The 26448-nt window shown below is 44.7% G+C and overlaps 1 protein-coding gene across 1 annotated transcript in view; it reads right to left on the bottom strand.

Annotated features, from left to right (window-relative positions):
• The window catches only part of NFKB1 (nuclear factor kappa B subunit 1), an 887546-nt gene that overhangs the window by 185043 nt on the left and 676055 nt on the right, over window positions 1-26448 (bottom strand). The window contains exons 10-11 of the mRNA XM_069630690.1: window positions 15029-15120; window positions 11235-11373 (exon numbers count right to left, since the gene is read on the bottom strand). Of these exons, the coding sequence (XP_069486791.1) occupies window positions 11235-11373; window positions 15029-15120 (231 nt within the window). The remainder of the gene's footprint in view (window positions 1-11234; window positions 11374-15028; window positions 15121-26448) is intronic.

The following is a 26448-nucleotide window of genomic DNA, read 5'->3' as shown; positions in this document are numbered from 1 at the left end:
AAAAGAAACAGGGTCTAGCACAATTATTTTTAGAATCTCCTGAGCTGCCAAGGCTGTCTGCAGAAGCGAAATAAATAGTAGGAATCACAGATTATGAATGGTCAAAACATCACCATGTTACAGCATCCAAATCAACACACCAAAAGGAAGATGTTCAACAGATCTACAATTCGATTATGACATTGACTAATCCTGTGAATAAGGATAGAAAGTAACTCATCAACATTTCAAAAAGGCAGTTTTTGATGGAAAAATTTACGACACATCAAGAATGATAGAACAAGGTTGCCAAATGTACAACAGCTTTAAAGAAGACCAGATTGAATCAGTTGTAGCCTGTGGGCACCAATGAAGAAAGAGAACCTTCAGCTGTATAGAAGTGCACGCAAAGTTGTTAAGACAAATGTATCAGACACCATAGTGAAGTTGAAGGCAGATCGTTCTTTCTTCACACCTTTGCTGATCACTTCACAAAGTCAAACTGACATCAATCTACAGGAATGCTTGAGTAATGACAAATTCTCTGCAATACCTCTTTCAATGTTCCACCTAGATGGTAAAATTATTTTATCTGCAAACAGAATCAAGCTGAAGAAGATACTGGAACAGGAACAACACATAGTGGTTTCTAACAACATGACAGAGGTCTCTTCATTTGTTGCAGAGGACAGAATACTAGTACCAGAGCAAACATTCAGCAGAATGTATTTGACAGAATGAAAGAATTGCAAGCACTGCAGAAACCTTCATATGTGAAGATATGCCATGACATTGCAATTACATTCATTAAGAAAATAGAACCTTATCTGCTCAAATATGATGAAAAACATTTAGTATATGATGCCTACTTAGAAAATTCACTCAATAACTCTGTGCAAAGGAAAGGAGCAGGAAAAGCAACACCCGTTCAGTTCAAAATCATAGGATTCTACAAATATTGAAAATTATTCCATGAGAAGAACCATCTTATTGAATTCTAAAACTAAAGATGAGTTAACAGCTTATCTCTCAAATGAAGCAATTCAGCATGCACAGAGGATGATTAAAAGAAGCCTGGTAGTCACTTGGAGAAATTAAGTGAAGTCGTCAGATGGAAATTATTTTGGAGACATTGAAAACACACATGAGGAGGCAGACACAAAAACAAAATGTTTCACTACATTTGTGTATCTCGTTGTCATGCTACTACCCCCCACATATTTTTTACTGATACCGATGTTTTTGTCCTTTCACTGTGGTGGTCACTGTTTATACCATCTGACAGCATGTTTGCCACAGGAGTTGGGCCTAATGGAAAATGTATAGATTTCAAACATGTATGCTCCTTCTAAGGGCCTACAAATGTGCAGGCATTACTAGGCCTTCATGCTCTTTCAGGGTGTGATGTTACTGGGTGCTTTACAAAGAAAGGAAAACTATCTTTCTGGAAAGTTCTCAAGACTTCAGAAAAAGAAATCCTTGAAGCTTTGGGGAGACTTGGGTGTGTAGAAGAATTTAAGAAAGAAGATGGACGATTGTTAGAGCGATTCAGTTGTCATGTCTAGTCGCCAGAAACAAAGATTGTGGACATTGGACGAATGTGTTGGTGGATGTTCACAAAAAAAGAGATGCAAAGTGAAAATCTGCCACCAACTAGATCCTCTCTAATACCATACATTTTAAGGACTCATAACCAGGTGATGGAGTGGTGACGCGCTGATCAACAACACCCGAATCTCCCAAACGCATCACAATTTGCATGGAAGAAGGCAGATAATCAATATTCTCCTAATATGTGTACGCTTCCATGTACACTGAAATCAATCATACAGCTGATATGGTTTGCATGATTCAAAGGACGGTGTGCTGCAAATGCCGAGCGCAATCACTAAGCTGCACAGAACTGTGTAAGTGCAGTGGCAACAAAGAACTCTGCGATAACAACGATTTTGTAGATGACGAAAATGAACTATGGGATGCAGAAGATGACCTGTATAACCTTAATTTCTCTCTTCAAATGTAAATAGCTATTGTAGTTTTAATAAATAGCATATTTCAACAAGAAAGTTGCACATTATTCCAAACGTTCTAATTTAGTGAGCATACAGTCGAAGGTTTGCATGGAGTAGCAATAACTTAAAAGGCTATATCTTGGAAACTGTAAAAGATATACTAAAATTCTTTACATGAATTTTTCAACTCCTTTGATCATGTTTACCAAAAAACCTACTGAGCAAATTTTTCATAGAACCACCATAAAAACTGTTACAGATCAAAAACGAGATTGGTACCTGTAAGGGCTGCCATCTTGGATTAATGACGTCACACATGCCCCGTGCCACAAATTCAGACACAACATCTGGTATTACATGATTGCAGGCTTCATTATCAATGCATCCTCAGTAGGCATACCTTCCCTTCATTCAAAATTCCACAGACTAGTTTATTGTAACAGATGCCTCTCAACTAAAAGGTGAAGTTTGAATGTATGCCCTTCTAAAATAGCACCTACACACATGCAGGGATCGAAATTAAGATTGCATAAGCAGGAGCTAAATGCAGCTCCTGGGTAGCCGGCAATAAGCAGTGAGCAGGAGCTACCACTTGAGAAAGAGGAGCTAGTACATAGGGTTCTGCAAATCTAAAGGAATATTTTGTCCATTCTGTATGGCCGCTTATGCTTTAATTTCATATAGATGTGTCCTTATGTAAATTATAGCTCGTCCCAAATGCACAGAATTAATGTTACATATATATATGTTTGTTTGGTATCAGTTGGAAAGTGAAACCAAAGGTAGCTCCTGGTAGCTGTTGGTGTCAAGATAACCAGGCACTTCTAGGCTACAAGCAGGAGCTAAATAGCTCCCAGCTCCCTGCGATTTCGAACCCTGCAAATGTTTATAAATGTATGTTCTAACTATTCAAAGGAGAGAGGCAATAGAAAAGATTTTTGAAAGTACTTATCATTGTGGACTAGAGGGGTTTGGAAAAGAAGTATACCCAAGAAACCCTACGGTAAAAGTTGTGTCTTATAAAAATGTAAATAAATAAATATAAGTATTATGGTCTGATGTTAACCTAATTTACCCTTCTGGCTGTTAAGAGTCAAGTGTCCATAGCAGATCAGAGGTGCTACAGAAAATGTATGACATAGCATACAGTTCGGTTGATCCTCACTGTGAAACTTGAGTTTCTCTTAAAAGATACATTGGAAAGTCTAGCCTCTTATTTAAATTGGGCGTCTGGGCTTTATGTCTGCATGTCATTCCTGTGTTTTTTTTTTACTTCAGGTTCCTGTTTTCTTTTTCCTGTCTATCAAAGACATGACCATGTCTCTGTGCTGTCTCGTTGGTCAGCTGAGGAGATTTGCATTGTAGTATGTATCCCAGTAGAGGGAAGAGCTGAACCTTATACACAAAGGTAACCTGGAAGGATGTAGGAAGATTGCCATAACCTATGAGGGTAAAGCATTTTGACAGTTGGCCTCAGAGGATTCTGTTCAGTGAGAATAGGGAAGGGGCAGGCTAAAAGGGCAAGGACTCTGTAAAAGGTCTCACTGATATATTCTTGGATAAGGATTTTTAAAATTCCAAACACAAGGGCGTTGCTCTGCTTAGATGTGAGGAAGGAGCCCTGATACATACAACAACAAATAGTTCAACATCTGCATTGTAGGGCTCACTGAGAAGCAGTATGATCTTTCAAGAGGAAGAGTGTTCGTGTATTGGATTGAGAACAGTCAATGCTGATCTGTGGACATTGAAGGTCAATTAGTGAGATTGACTCCTTCTGACTGACAGATGACTATACTTGTAGAGTGGAAAGGAGGGAGTGATGGTGGGAGGTTTCAATGTGACCATTGATGGCTTGTTTTAGCAAACTCCTGTTTTTGTAGGATGGCTAACTTAATATGTCATTGTGTATGGGTGTTTAGCAACTTCACCATGTTAGCCTATTTGTAGTGAGGACACCAGGTTCCGGCTGCTACCTGATGTGCCCCCCAGAGCACTGATATGCAATCGACTTTAGGACAATCCCTATTAGTTGTAATTCTACCCCTAGAGCCCATAGGTGCTTATCCAACCCCTAATCACCTTTTGTCTATCAATAAAACCCTTCTGTGTAAACCACCAGATGTCAGTGCCATGTGTGTCACTGCTTGACCTTACCACAAGTGGCTAATACATCTGATTCAAGCCATTGCCTAATTTAATGACCTACTCTATTAGCAAGTTTAGTCTAGCCACCTTATTTGGAAACCCAGACTCTTAAAGAGCGACCAAGAATATTTTTCTAAAATGAAGGTGTGTAACTGGTGTAATCTGTGCCTGACCATCCAGGAACCACATACTTGTCTGATCCTCTTGGATGAGAAGGGCAAGAAGGAGGTACCAATATGCAAAGACCTGAAGGACTGGATGCTGAGAAGTAACCACCTAACCTACACCATTATGCACAGGGCTGAAGCCGACCAATGGGTAAAAGCCCATGAGGGTTTTTAGCCTACAAGAATCCCAGCCTCATTGCAATTGTTCACCAATCAAGGGATGAAAGATAGAGGAAAAAGCAACGGGAATGAGAAAATGCTGAGGAGGACTTAACTAATATGGGAAGTTGATGACCAACATGCAAGATCCAAGGAGCTGAGGTCCATTTCATCCTGGGAGACCACCAACCTGCAATGATTCCACAGCAGGCTGCAGGTAGAGAAGTTTCCACTTGAAACCCCAGCAAGATCAAATAGACTGGGAAAGGGTCAGAAGAACTATCCTGCTTTGAGAAACCCAGAAATCATCTCACACCATCCTGATAAACTGTACTGCTATGCTACACCTGCCGCAAACAAGGTTGGTGTGCCATCTCATGACCAATCCTGATCTGGGGGAAGCAGAGGCCCTAAAGAAAAAAGGAGATTAGAGGTGTGACTAGAGCAAATCACAAGAAAAGAGAAGGCTCAACCTGGAAGCAGCTTGATGCATTGATCCAGGGAAAGAAGAAGCCACCTGGTCCAGGGAGAGGGGCCACCTGGCTAGAAGGGACCCCAAATGAGTATACACCTTGCAGAAAAACTGGACAAGTGGGGATATTTTGCAAGCAGTGGGTTATACTAGAGCACTTGGGATTGCCTGAACTTAATCCCAGATGGAACCAAAGTCTTGGGCCACAAGGAAATTGATACTGCAGATCAAGCAGTGGCCCAGATCCTGAGCCGCCCGAGTACTGACCCTATGACAGAAGAGGGAACAGTCAACTCAGGTCCTACAGATGCGAAGACTTGTTTCTCATGAGAAGCTAGAGGCTTAAAGGAAAAGGGAAATAAGAGACCTTAACCGAATAGAAAAAAATGAGATATCTTGCAAGGGGGAAAAGGCTCCATAAAGAAAAGCCTGACAGTCAGAAGCCTTTTGGACTAACCAAACAAGTGGGTATGTTCATGGTGCAACATGCACCACAGAACCAGTTACTGTCTGATTGGGACCCATGAAGAGGAGAAAGAAAAGATCAAACTCAGAGAACTGGAAACTGTCCCACCCAGAAGAACGAGTAGATAAAAAGATACTTCAAATTTACCCACAGAACCGATCGATACACAAGCAAAGAAGGAGATCCTTTGAGGGCATAGGACCAAGACTGCAAACTCTCAAAGTGGAAAAAAACTACAGAACATGTTATCATGCCATGTTCTTTCTGGAGAGGGGCGCTTGCTATCTTTTTTGAAAAATATTTGCAAGGAACTTGGGGTTGGTCACCCTACGTTACCTAGGGGAACCCAGACGTGGACTCCCTGCTCACTGTGCTCAGAGAGGCAAAGGTCCACCTCACAGATGAGGCCTAACAAGGCTGAAACACGTGTATGGGGTTGCTGTTGGTAATCTTATTCAGAAGGGAATTGCCATAGCATTTCGGTGCTGGACTGCCCATGTGGGAGGGACAAAGACTGATATGCAAATGCATACTTCCCATCTGTGAAAAGTAAAGTGAGCAAAAAGCGATGTCTGCAAACTCTCAAAGTGGGAAAAAAAACACAGAACAGGTTATCATGCCATGTTCTTTCTGGAGAGGGGCGCCTGCTACCTTTTTTGAAAAATTTCATTTACAAAAGTTGTTTCTGAAGTGTTAGAGCCCTGTCGGCAGTTAGGGCATGCATTCCAAGCTCACTGATTGGTTACAGATCATAAAACAATGAAAAAGACAAAAAAGAAGCAAGGATTTCAGGCTTCTTCTAAAGCATTAAAGCCTGCATGAGATGGCTCTATTGTCAGCTAGGTGACCACTGCCAAAGTTAGTGGTCCTGAGCAGACGGTAAGGGCCTGTAACATGGGTGAAGGCCACCTGGCACAGATTAGAGTCTGCTGTTAAAGGATTTAATGCTGTTAGAGGTTGTGCAGGAGTAAAAATGGAAATATCATCTTTAAATTCCTGTGACAGAGCTAGTCTATGAGTTCTTGCCAATGCCTGGTGTGTGCACATCACAAAGTGAAGCTTTTAGAGCAGCCTTTACAGGTAGCTAGGGCCTCTATTCCAAACTTGCTGATTAGCTAGCGAAGCATGAAATGCAGGCTACTACTAGTGGTTAGAGACGATATTCTACTCTTTCAGAAGTTCTAGAGAAAAGAAAACATTCTCTAATCAAATTGTATAGCCCTCACCCCCAGCTATACAGGATTGCAATGGCCTGGAAGTCCGAGTTAATGCTTGTGCAAATCTAGGGTATTAACAAGGGTTCAGGGACATCATAAGCAGATATTGCCCAAGGACGGAGGACAATTAATATATTAATACGTGCCCCCCCTGAAAAGGGCAAAGAAGCCTAAATGCATTTAAAAGGTCACCTGGGCATGTGCATTAATCTGGGAGTAGCCCAATATGAAAGTCGGGTCTGGTCGCGATATGAGGAACAGGAGATGGATGGACACAGAAGGAGGCTGGTGGCGAAGGTACAAGATACAAGGAGCGGTGCCGGAAGAGGACAAAAGGCTGGGTATCCCAGCAGAGAAGATCGGATGGGGAAATGGTGGCCCGCCAGCATTGGAAGAAGTTTGAGGTCAGTGATGTTGGGAAAATCGAGATTGCCCAATGGCAACCCTGCCTGAATGTACAGAGGAATATAATGAATCTTCATAGCCCGGTCAGGGTTGGGAGGAAGAGGGGTAGGGGGTTTGTTGTACTGGGAATTGTGGGCTCAAAGACTGAGTTAAAGACCTGAGCACAGCAAAGTTGTTTAACAAACTTTACGGCCTGTAATGCCCAATACAGTTTGACGGTGGGGTCTATAAAGATGTTAGAACATGAGTGGCTCTTGATAGTACATAGTACATAACTATATAAAGTAGGTACATACATTCTCCTAGGAGGTCACATGTAATTGTATGTGGGTACCCTCCCCAGTGCTGTTAGCTTTCAAAGCAATTTGGGGTTGTTTTACCGCAGGATAAATGACAGAAGATTATTTTTTCGAAATAATCTTCGTTTGGTTGACCCCTAAACATTCCCGATGTGCAGGGTCCTTTCCTTTTTTTTTGTCCTTCGGGTCAGCTGCGGGGGTGTCCCCTGCAACACCCGCGCACTATACTACTTATAGCCTTTTATTTGCAACCCCCGCTTACAGTATAGTAAGCGGGGGTTGGAGGGACACCCCAGCAGCCCCCAGTCCTAAACCGAATCCAACTGGTCTACCCAACCAAAAGTCCGAAAGAAGATCGAACATTTGGTGGTACCTTCTCTCTGACTTTTGGTCGGTTAGGTCATTTGGATTCGGTCATTTTGGCCGAAACCTTCGAATGTGGCATTCTGAACAAATTGCAGGCTATAGGGGTTTGTACAACAAACAGATTGTCCAATGAGAATGCTCTTGGAACATTCTTCACAGCTTTATAGACCTAGTAACATAGCCATACCAGTTGTTATGTACTGTAAGGAACTAGGAGTAAGACTCGGACACAAGGGTATTGTGGTGGTTGGTAAATTCTTTTATTAAAGTAAAAAGCGGGTTGGAGAATGTCCTATCTTGCAGTATCTCTAGAAGGGGTTTCCCTGTCTCAACAAAACTAAAGGATGTCTGTGTCAGAATGTTCAAAGTAAAGTTCTCCATTCTGTGTCTAAATCCTAACCTAACCTAACCTAACCTAACCTAACCCTTAGACTCTAAACTCAAGATCAAGTGAAAAGGGGAATAGTCTTTCAACTGTTCGTCTGCATCTCTTTTTCCAAAATTCCAACATAAAGTTCCAAAGGGTGCAAAAAGAAATAAACAACCAAAGTTCCACAAGTGTGAGGAGATGATTCACTTCCCCTGAGTTTCTCATGCTCTTGACAGTTCACGGTTTCAAAGGGTATGATTCTTCCCTTGATCTCTTCCTCAGTTTCACGATTCAGAATGCCAAGAAGTTATTTCTCTTCTCTTGGCTCGTCAGAGTTTTCCAACAATATCAGAGGGAATGACTGCCTTCCCCTGATTGCAATGTTCATGTTCCAACTCTGGGGGAATCACTCCCTTCCCCTGGATTTCACACACTCAAGAGGATGACTCCCTCCTATTGATGATGTCAGTTTATATGCAGCTTCTTGGCAAGCTTTAGAGTGAGTCCCAGATTCTCATCTGTTAGTCTGGTACACTCTCCTCTTTCGCTTCCAAATACTTGTCCTAACACAATTGGGTGCAGGTCCCAGACTCGCAATCAGTTTGCTTGGTATACTCTCCTGCAAGGACTTTCTCAACTTGCTCACTTGTATTTGGTTGCAGGTTCCAGACTCGCAATCAGGTTGCCTGGTGTACTCTCCTGCCAGGTCTTTCTTAATGTGCAATAGTTCCAAGCTTCTATATTTTCTTCACTCAGTCATTGGATCCTCAACCCGCTTTCACTTGCTTCATTCAATAATTGACTTGGCGTTTCCGCTCCCCTGCTCAGGTTCTCCCAGTTCATGTAATTTTCCTTTAATGCTATATTCACAATTTGCCTTGGCATCCCAGCTTCCCTTATCGGGTTCACCAAATTCATGTAGTTTTCCTTCAATGATGTGTGGTGTACGCCACAAGAGCCCCAGCGCCCCAACTGCCCTTTCTGGGCTCAGCGTTGTCTCCTTGCCACGTTCTCCGCAGTCTGCAATTCTCCCAGCGGCTCGCTTCCTCCTCTTGCAGGCATCTTGTGGGCTCTTCGGTACTCACAATGCCTTAGCCTTCGTTCCACAACTTCTGCTCTCTGCCTCTACCCGGCGAACCTCTGGCTTCCGAGCCCCTCGTGACGGTGCCTCGAGGAGCTTTGTTACTCTCTGCTGCAACTTGCTTCTTCTCGGTTTCTTGACCCGCGTCGGGGGTAGTGGTTCTCCATGTTCCTTGACGCTTGATGTTTTTAAACATCCCGGCACCTATCAGATCCTTCCAACAAATTGAGCATGTCTCTGGCATCCTGGCTTCAGTGCTCTGCATTGCTCAAGTGCTTTTTTTCATCTCAGTCATTCTACTACAAGGGTATGAAAGGGCCTTGCTGTCAGTCCGGACTAAATGTTCTGGTTTGATATTACAGTGTGCCATACAGGATTGGGAAATTAAGGGGATGGTGTCACACCCTGAGTGGAAAGGGGGCTACCATGTTCCAGGTAGGGCGTCCACCTCCCTGCCATGACGGTTGTCTCCCCCGATAGGGTCCTCCCTCAGATGCCACCCCCAGAATGCATTGGCCTCAGGATAGAGGACTTTGCCTGCATGCGTGTAGGAAATTCGGTGGGGGCTGGCCGCATCTCTAGCTGTCGACGTGAGTAAAAGGCTTTGAGGGGCAGCTGCACTCAGACCGCTTCAGTGGCCTGTGATGCTGTAAAGGGCCTTAAGTTGTTTCTGTCAGCAGTAACTGGGGGTGGAGTTGAGGAGCAGTGGGGGGCAGCACAGTGATGACCGAAGTCCCAGGCTACATCTGCCAGGAGCGGCCTGGGTGAAGATAGAGCAGGGCTAGTGTCAGGAATCAGAGTGGCACCCCCACAATGACAGGGGACGCCGTGTTGAGAGTCCTGGCTGCACAGCAGGTGCCAAATTAACAAAGGTGACTTGCCGGGCTATATCGGTTCATATAGGTTGCGGATTAGCCAATAGCTGCGCTCCCCTAATGTTCTGAGGGAAATATTGATAGTTAATGCCTGTATTTCACACTTTGTGAATGTCTAATGAGAAGAAAACATGCAGAAATATGACAATCACCCCAGTGTCTGGGGGTGTACAGGGCCGGTAAAAGCCTGCCAGCCTTGCCCTAGGCTGACCAGAGTGATGTGAGGGCCTCTGCGAGGGCTCAGCAACCAGATAAGGGGGTGATAGCTATTTGCAGGGCGCAAATAGTTTAAATGTTTTTTAATGGGAGATGAGCTGCGTGCGTCTTTCGTGTGCCCCATCTCCTGTCAAAAAAATAAAACCAAGATGGCCACTGCTATATAGTAAAGGGATTGCGAGGAGGTCAGCAGGGAAGGAGACTCAATAAGATAGCAATTTAACAATGCCGGATGTACAAGTAGAAGAGTTATTTACTTTCAACATGGTATTCGGAACACTACTACTTAGCCCATACTTGATATTTTTAAGAAGAAAACCTCCATATCAGGTCTTCCAGAATGGGTTCAAAACCTATAAAACAATCTCTAGGGTCATTCCATAATACTCCGTCTCTACCTTTTATTCTCCCTACCATAATTCAAAATCAATCAAACTTTCATAAACACCTGTAACAATAGACTGAAAAAAAAGTTAGAACTAAAACACAAGTGTTATACATTAGCCATTGCCCCTCTCTTCCAATGTCAGATAACCCACCCAAATGTTATCTTCCACAAAAGCACTTTCTGAAAAAAACATGGCAATTCTCATTGTAAGAGGTGAAGCTCCAGGGGATTGAATCTCCCCTCTATAGGACTCAGGTGGTCAACCAGATTAACGCTTTCAGTTTGGTAACAATATATACGCCATACGTGCTTTATAGAATTGCGCTTTTCTTTTGTCGAGGGTTCTCTCTCGAAAGAGGTGGTGAGGTGGGGGGGGGGGTGTTTCCCCTTCAGAGCCCAGATATGCAGCGCCCGCCATCGGCAAACACCCACGTCACGCTGGCACACACCACCATCATCGCCTCGCGTGTGACACCCTCTCCCCTCCCCCCAATGTGCGGTTCTTTTCCGGAGCAAGTGAGATGCAGTAAATACCTGCGCTCATACAAACCTGCGTTTGACTGGCAACACGGAAAAGACCTGTGACATTGCACATACATGTCCAATCGAATTACCTTTGATTTCTGGATAATACAGAAAGGGCTTTGGCTCACTGGTTTCCAAGTCAGACTTTCTCCGGAGCTGGACGAAGACAGACGCTGGTTTTATAATATTGACATCCCTGTACTTTGGTGTTTTGAAGACGATGGCAAACTGAAACAGAGTTAAAAAAAAAAGCACATGTTTTTTCTCAGGTTACTACGCGCTGCATGACGGCTCCTAGGAAGGAGGCCCGCCTGTTATTGCCCTGCCACAAGCCATTGCAGGGGCACCACTGGGAATCTGCGATCAAACAAAGTGCGCCACACTAGAAGCGCTGTAGTAGAAAAGCCAAGCCCAAAATTGTAAAGTTTGCAAAAAGGAAATCCAGATACGCTGGGGTTTTAAAAGCATGTGTATGCAATGATTTCATTAATACAGGTATTTATTTGCTTCGATCTAAAGTTGAAGTCAGTATGTTTAAATAACCAATACTATCGAATCACATTTGGTCTGACAATACCAACCAAAGTAAATTAAATAGTACAGTGTACCTCCAGAGCCCTACTGGTAAGTCAGGTCACACCCACCTAACAGTAAGTACCCCCGAAAAACATTGCATGAACACTCAATTGCATCACCCTAACAAAAATACCAACGAAAACAACATATACGTACCTAACAAACACAACATCACATAAATTACCCAATAAAAACAGATTAGCGAGCACATGCTAATGTTTTGCCCATTTGTGGGCTTTGTCCAGGCAGAATTCTTATGGTTTGGCCTGTTTATTGGGCTATATCAAGACAAAATTCATACGTTGTCAAGCTGCCCATTTAATGGGGCTTGCACATAGTGAGTGGTTCTTTTCTCAAAATAAGTTACATTAATTCATATACATTGTGTAATTGTGATGCTGGAAATGCATTGGAGGGAGAGGGCCTCCATGTCCTTGTCCTGTACTCCTTTTATCATGTGTGTTCTGTGTTATTTTCTGCAAAGAAGTCCATGTGAGACTCCTGGCAGTGTAGCTCTTCCTCCTTTTGGTTTGTTGAACAGACCCTTGGTATACCCCTATGGCACCATGGGGTGGGGGTACAACCCTGTACCCCTAGTGTATGTTTTTGGGCACCTGTGTGAGGCCCACAGAGCAGGGTATGGGCTGGTGGCAGCTCTATGCTGAATTTGACAGATGCTCTGAGTAGCCTCCGTTTTGGGATACCCATGCCCTGCCATTGGAATCTGTCGATTCCTGATGGGAGACAAGATGGCCCTTGTGGCCTCTTGCTTTCCATTGCCTGTTACCTGGTTTTACCAAAGTCCTGGGAAGCCCTGACTCCGTTCCTTCCCCTGACTGGCTGTTAGGTGGAAGTTCCATATATGGTATTGTGAGGAAGTCCAGGCCCGACTGGCTGGAGCCTTCCCAGTGACTATATGTTGTGGGTACACCCATGGGGTGGGACCTGGGTGAATGGAGTGTGTGACCAATATACATTTCATGTTATGGGTGTCTGGTTTCTGGTGTGTGACACAATGTATGAGACAGCCCTGCCCGAAACTGGTATGAATGCAGTGTGGAGTGCTGAATGGCTGGGTGCTTGTCCCAATCCACATTCCTTGTTGTGAGTTTCTGGATGGAGAAGAATGGCCTGAATGCACTGTGAGCCTGATTGGCTGCCCGCCTGCTGAATGCCCTTCTGAATGATTGGCTGCCTGGGCCTGGCTCAGCAGTGTGAATGAGAGACAGAACAGTATATCTTGGGACCTCTCACTTACTGGAATTGTTCAGAAGCTCAAGTCGAAACTTGATGCTTAACCTCGAAGCCGAGCCGGAAGAAGAAGAATTGCTGCTGCTTTCCTTCGATGCAATCTGAAAACTGCTGTGCCTTCAAAGACTGATCCAAGAGAGGACTTGGCTAGGAGACCTCTTCCAGAGCTATGAGGGAACACTGTGCACCAGCTAACCATCACCAAGAATCCCTGGAACTCAGTCCTTGAAAGGCTGCCGACCGGAGACGGGAACGCCGAGAAATCTGAAGTGAAGCACCAGGACGTCGAGGCCATCAATGACCATCATCGTAGACTGAGGTTCGGAGGACCACTGTAACCTTGTCGACCGGAGCCGTAACGTTCCATTGCCTAAAATACTTTGAAATCAAGGACTACCCTGCTCATCACCGTCGACCTCTTTGTCCCACTGGAGAAAGTCAAGGTCACTGACGAACCGAGAATCCGCCGGTGGGTTTCCTGCCACCCGAAGTCCACAAAGACGCTGACGAAGATCCGAAAGCCAGCACTGGTGTCGAGTCCCAATCGCTGACGCCAAACGTGATGACCCAATGCCCTTATTGGGCCTACGTTCTTCATTGATCTGCTTTGCGGTAACAAACTCTCGTCATCGATGTGTACCGCACGCCTCATCTTCGCAGGACATCCATGACCGATCGTCGATGAGCACTGCAAGGACCGAAGCTGCTGCCTTGACCACATTGATCAACGATCCGTGGCTCCTGCTTTAAAGGAAGTACACTCAAGAATGATCGTCAACGACCCAATGTCAAACTCTGCTAAACCAGGTACATTGGGGTAGTAGAACCTTTTTAGAAGGAACCAAGACTATTTTAAACAATCTATGGACTGGGCCTGTTGATACACTTTATTTACAGGTTGCCGAGATGTGGGGATCCTCACACAGATCTGTGTCTAGTGGTAGGGACCCAGTATTCTCACAGTTGTTTAACCAAACTTGTCTTCCTTCTCATGTCTATTGCTGATTCACTTTACTATTTGATTTGTATGCCGTTGAGACTGTCAGCAGTTGGTGCATTTTAATGGAATCAAGAGTTAACTGTGGTACCACATAGATATTGTAAATATTTATCATTATAGTATCGCCTGAGCACAAAGTGTGTTATTGTGTGTGTATCTATCTTGAACCTTATTTATATAAAGAACTGTGTTATCACTAACATAGTGTGTGGACATTCCTTTGTGGGGGCTTGGGGACTACACTGTACTTAAGAACCAGCCCACATCACCTCCTGAGAGCTTAAGCCTTGATTGCTCGCCCAACGTTATCATATAGAGAATCTTGGCCTGGGTGCTCTGTGCTTCTACTCTGCCATATAGAGGGCAGGACTACAGATAACCCCCCCTTCAGTCTTTACAGTAATCAAACATCATTCACTGCACACTAATCCGTTTATGTTGGGTTATTTATGTGATGCTGTGTTTGCTAGGTACCGATAGGTTGTTTTCGTCGGTATTTTTGTTAGGGTGATGCAAGTGAGTGTTCAGACAATGTTTTCGGGGGTACTTACTGTTAGGTTGGTGTGACCTGGCTTACCAGTAGGACTCTGGAGGCACACTGTACTATTCAATGTGATTTGGTTGGTATTGACAGAACAAATGTGATTTGATAGTATTGGTTATTTAAACATACTGACTTAAACTTCAGATCTAAGGAAATACCTGTATTAATGAAATAGTTATATGCACATTCTTTTAAATCTTCAGAGCATGGGAGTATCTGGATTTCCTTATTGCAAACTTTAACAGGTTGGTTTGTATTGTTACACCAGCCAGACGATCCATGCAGCAGGGGTATTGTATTAGAAACAAGCGGAGATTAGAACATAGTATAATTGCAAAGTAGGGGAGCGCTCTGTCACAGCTTCCAACACTATAACTGGTTGTTTACAGAATTGGAAAGTCTTTATAAGTATTGAACACAATCTAATGAATAAAATAAACAACTGATTCTGCAACCCCCCACTACCCCTCCCCAAAGAGGAGTGCTAGCAAAAAAAACTAAATACAACATACCTGTCTGTGCACATCTGTAGGCGAAAAGTCACCAAATCCTTCCCAACATCCACCGTTATCATCATCTTCATAGAAGCGGATTTGGATGTCATCTAAAGGCAATGAAATAGGGGCTGTGAATATTCCATTTGCGTTCAGTTTAACCCTTTATGTGCCAGGCTATTATGCAAGTCTATGCGAAAAGGCCTTGACACTTATGCAATTCTCCTGTTAGGGTGAAAGGAGTCCTCATTTTTTATAGATGTATTTATTTCTTCTATGTAAATATTGTTATGTTACCATTGCCCTCACACCCCCAAAACTCAATGCTACCCATCTGGTTCAAAACCCGTCAACTCACTGCTGATAACACTTCTATCTGTATAATGCTGTAGATTGAAAACAAAGATAACTTTACATTTTTAGTTGTGGCTAAAACTAGCGCTTGCTCCTTGATGGCCAAAATAATGCTGTAGGCAAGCTTTCTGTATTCGAGTAAGGCCACAGAGCTGCAATATAGTCTATCCGTCCTGCCTTCCATTTTTAGGGTGGCGATAGTAATCATTTGCAGATAGGGCAAAATAATAATTACCTGCCCCACACAATGCGGGACACTAATCAGATGCTCGGAGTACAGGATGCACGTGCTCAGAGCTTGTTCACAGGGAGCAAGGGTGTACGCATTAGGCTGTAGAAGAGCAACCTGCATTCCTTTAAGGGCACAGAGCTTGCCATTTGTGTAATGTTGTGATTGCTGGGCAGTGTGAGGCACTAATCACCTACACATATTCTGAGTGCAGGTTACAATTCACCTTCGAATGTGCAAAGATTGTACTATTGGAGCTTTAAAATGTCCAAGTTCCATGCGTGAGAAAAGCATTCAGTGCCATTTTTTCTTGGAATTCTGGGACTTGTAGTTTTGTCTTTTCCATTTTAAATTTAGGACTACTTGTACCAAAATTCCAAGAAAAATTCATGTCCGGATGACTTTCTTACGCTTTGAACTAAGAAACACGAGATCTCCGTGGTCACTATTCCGAGCTTTTTCACAGGGGGTGATAGTGTCAGATGTACACATTTGATGACCAACATAGGGTGGGGGTGAACATTCTGCATTCCCGTAGGTATGATGTGCTTTGGCTTGTGGTTTAATTCCTACTGTGCACTGTCAGAGTGAGAGACACATAATCAGAATGCCTGATACTATTCACCAGTACACGAACACAGTGCAATGCACTATTGACCAGAGTGCCTAGTCTTAGTGCTTACAGGTGATCAGGGTGCCATACACGAATTATTCATGTGTTTAAAATGCAGGCTACCATTCAATTGGGCACCCTATATAGTGTGTGGGGGGAGGGGCAGATGAGTGTCAACAGCATCATGCTTGTGAGGCAAGTTCCTGTTACTGTCAGGGGTAGAGATGAATATACATGCATTCTCACATACCCATTATCTCACCATCTAACTACCCTTCGGTGGGTGTCTCCATATTTGGACTCATTTTCAACCTGCAAACAATGAGACTGCCCTCAAAAACATCTGACTTCCCCCTCCATGGAGACTTAACCGGTCAACAGCAGTGATTATGATTAACCAAATGTCCAGCAGGTACTGCCTTCATCAGCATCTATGCGAGTTAAGCGCCTGCCACAGACATGGAACCAGCATCGTATTTCTTCAAGGTCTGTGCTTTTCAGAATGACAAAAAAAGTGTTTTAAACATACTGAGCTTATCCGTCAACTTAACAACACTGACAAAGAAAATCGATGAACTAACAACTGAGATCACTGCATTGACAGATGCAGAAACCTTTGCAGATATTTTGGCTAACATAAATAAACGCTTGGAGTGATATATAAAACAGACTTGGAGGCTAGAAAGCTTTGCAGGTTCCGGCGAGACACTTACGATTACCTCAATGATGAGGTATATACGTCGGCAGACAAATATCAGACACAACCCACACGACCTACCAACCTATCCTCAGACAATAGCAGTTTGGACAACGACTCGACTAGAGGGGATAACATCGCAACACGATCTCACCAAGGAACATGACCATGAGATGCAGGAACAGCACCACAAGATTAGGAGAGATCTAACAACATCCCACAAAAAGATTTCTTAGGTGCAAGACCAAAAGGAAAAGAACCAGGAGGTGGAAGAGGAAAAGGACAAGATGTGATGATCAGGTTCCAATCACATCCGACCTAGTAGTTAATCTTTCAAACCATACCCTCACTCCACAAGAAAACTGCATGTTAAAAAAAGGGCTCAAATTCGTACCTACATACAACACTAACCTATTCAACATTAAGGTTGAATTACACAACTGGTACGTAAACTAAAATTGAAAGTCTTTTTCACTGTGCTTCCGACTCAAGATACAACAAACAACACTGATGAAGAGTACATAGAATTCAGACCTAAGAGTACATTCATCGCTCCCATTAGTGTACCTGCAATAGACATATTTGAAAAAATGGTATTGAAAGGTCTTAAAAAAGTTCACTTTGGTAGAACAAAGTACAACAACCTGAGTCGAGGCGAACTCTATATTATGAAAACATTGTACACAGATGCCAATATAACTATCAGACCTGCAAGGAGCCCTTGTCCTAATGAATACAGAAGATTACAGAAGATTACGAGCAAGAGCGTAGGAGGCAATTGGATGACCAAGCAATATATGTGAAAATCAATCATGATCCCACCAACGCGATTGCACAGAACCTTGATGAACTACTGACCAGAGCTGAGGAAATGGGATATATTACACAGAAAACCAAAGTTTATCTACCAAATAAACAACACAAAAATTCCTCATTTCTATCTCTTGCCAAAAATACACAAGAGTCTAGTAAGTCCACCTGGAAGATCAATTGTTGCAGCCATAGGAAGGAGGGATACTACACCCATTGGGTACATATATCAGCCATTTTTTGCAACCAGCCATCCATAAAACCACTACTTACGTTAAAGACAGTACACATTTTTTGAACATTCTTTATGGTATTACGTTAACTCAAGATGACCATCTGTTTACGATTGACATCAGCAGCCTTTACACAAGCATACTGCATGATTTGGGACAGGAGGCTGTAGAATGGTTATTACTTAAGGAAGGCGAGATTGGAGCAGCTAAGGAATTTATCATGTCATTACTAACATTTCTCAACAAATTCATATTTCCAGTATGGACAAGACTTCTATTTACAAGTTTCTGGGACAGCCATGGAGGCCACTATGGCCCTATGATATGCCAACAGCTTCATGCACCAATTCGAAAAACAACATATCCTGGAGAACCCGTTATGGAAAGAAAAGATAAAAACCTGGATAAGGCATATTGATGACATTTTTGGCATCTGGCATGGTGATAAAAGCTCAATCACACAATTCCTGACAGAAATCAATCACATTGATCAGAGGATTCAGTTTACTGCAGAGATAGGGGAACCAGACATTCATTAGCTCGATGTAAAAGTTAACATCAAGAATTTACAGATAACCACCTCACTATTTACCAAACCTACTTAAAGGAATAATCTCGTGCATCACATGAGCTTTCATCCACCCACCACCTTACACAATCTACCCTATGGACAAATGATAAGGTTGAAACGTATAATCAGTGACCCAGCTGAGTGTGAAATCGAATTAGATAAGCTAAGAGAAAGACTGCAGGAAAGAGGATATCCAGAAGTGGATTTATAGACATCAACAGAGAAAGTAGGTGCACGTCATGAGAAGAGCTCATACAGACAAAAAGCAAACAAGCAGCACCAACAGTAGTGTACGTCTCCTGAGTTTCTACACAAAGTGTACAAATCAAGAAACACATCACTAAACATTGGAACATTCTAACCAGTGACAATCGCACAAAGGAATGATTTGCACTAAAGCCAACATTTGTCTACCAACGTAGGAGCAATTTAAGGGACCTACTGGTGAACATGAGAGCAGCAACCAAAAGGAACATCGCCAAGAACAGCAGACAAGGGACCTTCCCTTGTCTGAACTGTGGTAACTGCCACAAGATAATCCAAGGAGATACGGTCTCGCATCCTCGCACAGGAGAGAGAATAAAACTGAAAGATTTTGTTACTTGCAATACAGAGAACATAATATATTGCAGTAAGTGCACTTGTAGTTTATGGTATGTAGGCGAGAAGGGAAGGAAAGTAAGAGTTCGCATGAACAAACACAAGTCCCCTATAATGAATAAAAATCCCACTTCAGGAGTAGCAAAACATTTTAATGCACAGAACCACATTGTAGCTCAGATTAAATTTCAAGTACTTGAGGTGATCGAGAATAAAGGACAAGGTTGAGACATGAAGAAATTAGGGCAGCAGCGAGAAGCCTTCTAATTAGACCAATTGGACACCATGATGCCTAACGACATGAATGAAGACTGGTATCTAAACTGTTTTCTTTAGTAAAGATCAAGATTTCTTTTTTTTTTAAAACTTTATTTTTGTTGCACATCACGGCTGTCACATCATGAGTTACATATATACTTTACAAACATGTTATATTCATCCAGATCCGTTTCAATTGTTACCGATTGGCATCGTGATTTAACAGTTAATGGCCTGGGCGTACATCTATAGGAGTATGTATAGGAAGAAATAGGGCACCATACAGGGTTAAAACACATTAAAGTTCGTTCACACTGTTATCATCAGAGCTTTCTGAATCCGAGGAATTTTCGGTTAGGTACTTCCTGAGCGGCGCCCAGATGTCCTTTGGTTTGCATGGGGTAGGCAACAGTCCCACATACTTTTCCTCACATTCATTCACATATACCAGTGTGGAGAGAAACTGTTCCAATGTCGGGGGCTGTGTACTTTTCCACTTCTGTAGGATGCATTTCTTAGCGACTGCACAGGCGACATTGAACAGTCTCCTAATTTTTTCGGGCACCTTTCCGATGTCTCCAAACAGGTATTTCGGGGGGTCAAGATTAGCAGGGATTTGTGTAATGCATTCTAGGGTGGTTGCTACTTCCCGCCAGAATTTTGCTATGAAAGGACATTCCCAGTACATATGGTAGGAGTCTGCGCCGGGGGTGTGGCACTTTGGGCAGGTGTCGGGTACATTGGTGTAGCACTTCGCCATCTTTGCCGGGGTGAAGTGTAGTCTGTTCAGGATCTTGAACTGTATTAGTCTTAAGCCCGCATTTAACGATACCTTTTTGGACAGGAGACAGTATCTGGACCATTTTCCCGCCTCGATGACAGTGCCCATATCTTTTTCCCATGCTGACTTGATGGTACTCAAGGCGTCTGTGTGGGTCTGGACCAAGGTATACAGTTTGGACACCCCTATGCCAGACTGGGAGTGTAAGGATTGAAAACATGCGTGCTCTGGAGGTTCGTCTGGAAATGTGGGCCAGCGCTTCTTGAACGCTGCTTTCATTCTGTGGAACTGCAAGGTTTTTAGGGGAGTCTCGCCGACCGATTCTGCAAAATCTTCGGGAGTTACAAATTTACCGTTTGGGAACATGGATTTCATTGTGAACTCATATTCTGGAAGCCAACTTCTTTGAATGCCAGTATCGTACGTGGGTGCGATGCCTGGGAAGTTCCAAAGCGGAGCTTGTGAGTCATACGGGACATCTATGTCCAGTCGCTTGCTGATAGCTTTCCATGCTGTGATCGTGCATGTGGTTGGGTCAAATTTGCAGTCATCTCTGTGTCTTTTCGAGTAGATGACTGAGCGCAAGTCTGTTGGGCGGACTGAGCGGCGTTCTATGGATACATGTGGTGTCGTGTCCAGGGGGTTTTGCCAGAATTTCGCGTATTGGGCTTGGGCTACTTGCCAATATAGTTCGAAGTCCGGAGCCGCGAAGCCCCCCTTATCATAAGGTTCGACCAACTTGGCCCAGCTTATCCTGTTCGCCCCCCCATTCCACACAAAGGTTGTAACCATGGATCTAAGGTTATCGAAAAATGATCTGCCCGGCCAGATGGGGACGTTGCAGAAAATGTAAAGGAGCTTGGGCAGAACGGTCATCTTGAGCACCGCAATACGGCCAGCCAGGGACATGGGGAGCTTAGCCCAGATCCGAAGTTTTGAATGTATGTTTTGTAAAATGGTCTCGTGATTATCTATATACAGGGAGGCGCCGTCACGGGAGACCTGTATTCCCAGATAACGAATGTGTACAGGAGCCCATGCTAGTCCATGTGTGTTCGTGGGACAGTTGGTGGTATCGGTTAACGGGAAGATTTCAGATTTGGTGTTGTTGACTTTGTACCCCGAATGTAGGGTGAAGTCGTTTATTACGGCCAGTATGGGACCCAGATTTTCCTCAGGTTCTCGAACATATAGCAGAGCATCGTCCGCATACAACGAGATGGCCTGGTATTCTCCTGACATATATATGCCTCGATGTTCCTGTTCTGCCCTCACTGCTGCCGCCACTGGTTCGATTGTTAATGCGAATAGTATGGGAGAGAATGGGCATCCCTGTCTTGTCCCTCTGTGTAGTGAGAATTGATTAGAGAGCGTTTGATTAGTCAGTACCCTGGCTTTAGGAGACGAGTACAGGAGCCTAATACAACTGGTTAAATAGGGGCCAAATCTAAATTTATGGAGAACCTCAAACATATACATCCAGGAGACTGAATCGAACGCTTTTTCTGCGTCCAGGGATATCGCTACTGCCTGTGCTTGAGGTTTGATCTGTGCTAGGATGCAGAACAGTCTGCGCAAGTTTAGCGCAGTGGATCTCGTGGGTATAAATCCACATTGGTCGGGGTGTACCAGTGTGGGCATCTTGGGGAGCAGTCTATTTGCAAGAACTTTTGCGTAGACTTTAGCATCCGTGTTTATCAACGACAGGGGGCGATAAGAGGAGCGATCATATGCTGGACGTCTGGGCTTCGGGAGTACTGTTATAACAGCTTCTGTCATCGAGTCCGGGAGCGAGCCAGTGTTAATGGCTTCCTCCCACACACGAGTGAGGACAGGGACAAGGATCGTTGAGAAGGATTTGTATAGCTCGGCACCTAGCCCATCAGGGCCCGGGGTTTTACCTGAAGCTAGTGTTTTGATGGCTTCGGTTATTTCGTCACTGGTAATAGGCTGCTCAAGGATCTGGTGATCTGCCAGGTTTAATTTAGGAAGGTCAATCCTGCTCAGGTATTTGCGAATTCCTTCTTGTGTACTATTATCACGATTGGAGTATAAGTCAGTATAATAGCGCAAAAATACATCATTTATTTCTTTGTCGCCGTTGACAACTACATCTTCCTCTGTCAAGATGCTCGCGATTGGGGTATGGGAGTGTTCGTTGCGGAGCATACGGGCTAAGAGGCGGCCTGCTCTGTTGCCCTCCCCATATCTGCGTGCTCTGATGGGAATGGCCATGTACTGCTGTTCCTTAGTCGCCAGATCATTGAACGTATGGAGCTGTGTGTTGATGTCAGCTAGGGTGTGTCTGTCATGTGTCATGCTATATTCAGTTTCGAGTATTTGCAGGTGTGATTCTATAGTGTCTAGTTCGTTCCTCACGGCTTTGAGGAGACCAGTCGTTTTGGACATCAATACCCCTCTCACCCACACCTTAAACGCCTCCCACACAGTCGCCCATCTGTCTACGGAGCCATGGTTCAGAAGGAAAAATTCCTCTATATCAGTATGGAGAGTCTCCACGACATTCGGGTCTTTTAATACGTTGGGGGACATTCTCCATCGTCGTGTTGGGCGGTCTATGCCAGGGAGCAGCGTGGTCAAGGTGATCGGGGAATGGTCTGAAAGCGTGCGGGGAAGGATTTCGCATTGTTCCGTATAGTTAACCAAAGGGGACGAGATAAGCCAATAATCAATTCTAGATTCAGTGTCGTGCACTGAGGAGTAAAATGAGTATTTCCTCTCCGTAGGGTGAATACCCCTCCAGGCATCAGACAGGGTGAACTCTTCGAGGGCATGTCGTATAACATTCGCCGCTTTGGTGAGGGCTCTAGGTCTACTGGAGGACCTGTCTAATGTAGTGTCGAGAATGGTGTTTAGATCTCCTCCCCAGAGGATCCAGGCGTTAGTTGTGAGGCCTATCATAGCAAGAAGTTGTACATAAAACTGCGGGTCGTCATTATTCGGGCCATACGTGTTTATCAGGACGAGTTTTACCCCGGCCAGGCTACCCCAGACCACTACGTATCTTCCCTGTGGGTCTGTCTTGCATTTGTCGGTGGAGAACCCCAAGGAGGGGTGTATCAGTGTGATGACCCCTCTACTCTGTGAAGAATATTCCGTATAATGTCTATTACCACCCCATTGCCGAAGTATTTTTTCGTGTGTAGACTTCAGCGCGTGGGTTTCCTGGAGCATTACAATATGCGGATGGTGCCTGTTGATGTAAGCGCCTACCCTACTGGCTTTTGCTCTGTTATTTAACCCCCGAATGTTCCACGTGAGCAGTTTCAGGCGGAGCCCCTGGGGTGTCCTAGTGGTTTGTGCCATTTGTGGTCATGATGATAACATGTAAAAGTGTGAATAGTTCTATAAGGAGGGACAGCGAGTGAGCCAGTGAGTGCACTTCTAACCAAACGTAACCTATAACAACTAATGTAAGCTTTACATTAAGTGCCCAACAGGGGCATCCGGAGGCCTCAACAATGGCCAACAATACCCATTGGCAGCCCATATCGCCATAGCCCACCCCCACCCACATCATCGCACCCAACTTGATGATGATCCCTTTACTTAGTACTAACTTGTGGGAGAGCCCAAAGATAGGGGTCGTGTGCCGCAGCGAGACCGGCTACATTCCAGGATTAAGAGCAGAGGTGCGTCTCTGCCCCCCGTAGAGTCCATTGCCATACGAAGTTCACATGGCCGCCAGATTCTCTGGGTACTCAATGTGAGGTGAATGTTCAGGTTACACCGGCTGTTGCAAGTCATCATGTTCAGCGCCCTGTCTTCCAGGCGGTAGAGGAATCGAAGCCTCCATATAGGATAGGGCGGCCGCAGGGGATTCGAAGAAATGTGCTCTTCCGCCATGTTGTATTCGAAGTTTAGCTGGATAGAGGAGTGCATAGGGGACCTGTCGCAGCCGCAGTTGACGTTTAATTGTTTCGTAGGATCGTCTTTGAGTTTGGACCCCTGCTGAAAAGTCCGGGTAGACGTGGATGCGATCATTTCCAATTTTTAGGGGGCCTTTCTCCCTGGCCAGCCGCAGGATTGTATCCCTGTCTCTGTAGTTTAACAATTTCGCTATGACGGTGCGGGGAGGGGCCCCAGGCCTAGGCGGCGGCGCGAGGGAGCGGTGGGTCCTCTCCACCATAAATTGAGACGAGAAGGCCTCTTCCCCAAGGAGAGATTTCAGCAAGTCCTCAATCCGAAGTTCCATTGGCCCCTTGCAAAACGATTCAGAGAGGCCGACAATACGGATATTGTTCCGCCTGGAGCGAGACTCCAAATCGTCGCATTTACTACGGAGCGTGTCCATCTCCCTTTTCAGAAGGGTAATGCCCTGCGCGTTTCGCCGGGTAGAGTCCTCGTTCGAACCAATTCTGCCCTCTGCTTCAGTGATCCTGGCACTTTCCTTGTCCACTCGGGCCTTCAGTGAGCCTATTGTGGATACGATATCGTCTAGTTTGACGTTTATAGCCAGGAATCCACTCTGGACCGTGGTGAGCAGGTGGTCGAATTTAGAGTCCTCCGACAGCTGAGATGTGGTGGAGGGTGGTGTGTCAGGGCTAACAGGAGGCGTCTGCGAGCTGGTGAACGAATCCATAGGGCCGGTTCTTCTGCACTTATTCGAGTTCTTACCAGGCATGTTGTGGGGTAAACAGGAGTTTGATGTTCACGGCTCAGGACTGGCGACACTGCCCTGGAGCGGTAGAAGGCTGAGCCAACGCGGGGCGGAGGGCAGGCACCGCGGCAGGCCTACACCAAGCCAAGCGCCACGCCCGTCGGTACCCGCGATCCTCGGCGACGCCGCACGGAGCGGTGGCGGACCTGAAGCACCTCTCAGTGTGTTGTTTTATCGCTTTCCCGCACAGCGGCGCAGGGCCAGGGCCCACAGGGTTCTTGGATCGGCCTGTCCGACACCGCGCCCGCGACGCAGCTCGGTCCACTCTCGTTCTCTCCGGTCCCAGGGCCGCGCCAGGGGATCGATTCCTCGTCTCGTATCAAAGGATCTGGTTTAGGAGACCGAGTCGCAGCTCAGTGGATGACTGTTCACGTCCACAATGGTCTCCGCGTGATAGTGCCGTGGAGCCGCGCGGCGGGCAAGGCGAGCGAGACCACGGGCCTCACCCGTCCGTGGGCTTACAATGTCCGATTTCAGCCAGGATTTTCCCCAGTGGAGTCTGGATGTGGCGGGAAGCAGCTTAGCTAGTCTGGGGGTTCGACGCACTCTGGTTCCGGATAAAAAAGTTAACAAGGATTCATGCCGGAGCGGAGCTCCTCGGCTATGCGGCCATCTTGCTGCGCGGTAGCCACGCCCCTAAGATCAAGATTTCTTGAATTCTGGAGGATAACCACGATGTTTGGTACATTTTGTATGGATTATGAATAAAATGGCAGCCACAAGATTATCATTAATGAAGTCCTAATATTATCAGCATGCACTTTGTTTCTATTTATTATTTTTTATAGTGTTGCCTTACAAATACATCTTGATAACCAGAACATCAGAGAGAGAGTCGTTATAGAGGTTTTGTACAACATCACTATGAAACAGTAAACGCACATCAAACATACAGAGACATGGACATAAAAGCTAACTACTTTGGGTGTGCAGTAACGGCCGACACACATCGAAGATCAGACACGATTTAACATACAATATATATCAATATACATAATGTATATTTAACAATGAGAATATTGACATGCAGGTCGGTATTTATGCCTTGCACGGAGTGATGCATACAGTGATATATTATCTTGACAGTGACACGGGATATAAACCTTAATATAGGGCCACAAGTTCGGCACATTGGGACTCACGAATAATAAGAAATATAGACATCATATAATATTGCGAGCGAAAGTCATTACCATCAGATAATTATTTAATACAGTATTCGGAAATATATACTTACATTAAAACACATTAAATATAAGTATTAGCATAGGAATTGATAACATCATGTATAGTCATTGAATTACATGGATGTCTAACTGGTTCAAACCATCCCAAGATGGCCGCCACTGTCTCAGCTTGACGGCCATCTTGTCGGGCATTCCGTCCATGGCAACAGAGTCAGCTTTGTAGAAACAGGCACGACAGCTCGAGCTTTCACTGCTGTTGCGCTCTACGTGGAGAGGATCGCTTTCGTCACGGTAAGGGTAGAAGAAGAGTTACATCACAAATTGATTAGAGTATCTGCTCTTTAACAGACATGGTTTTAAAATGTTGATGTTCTCCTATAGATCAAGCTGCACGCAACAACACACGAAATACAAAGCGCACAGC

This window comes from Ambystoma mexicanum, chromosome 6q, assembly GCF_040938575.1.
Source record: "Ambystoma mexicanum isolate Mex_15411 chromosome 6q, UKY_AmexF1_1, whole genome shotgun sequence".
Taxonomy (NCBI): Eukaryota; Metazoa; Chordata; class Amphibia; order Caudata; family Ambystomatidae; genus Ambystoma; species Ambystoma mexicanum.
The sequence above is the reverse complement of the archived record's forward strand: the minus strand, read 5'-3'. Positions and strand labels throughout refer to the sequence as shown.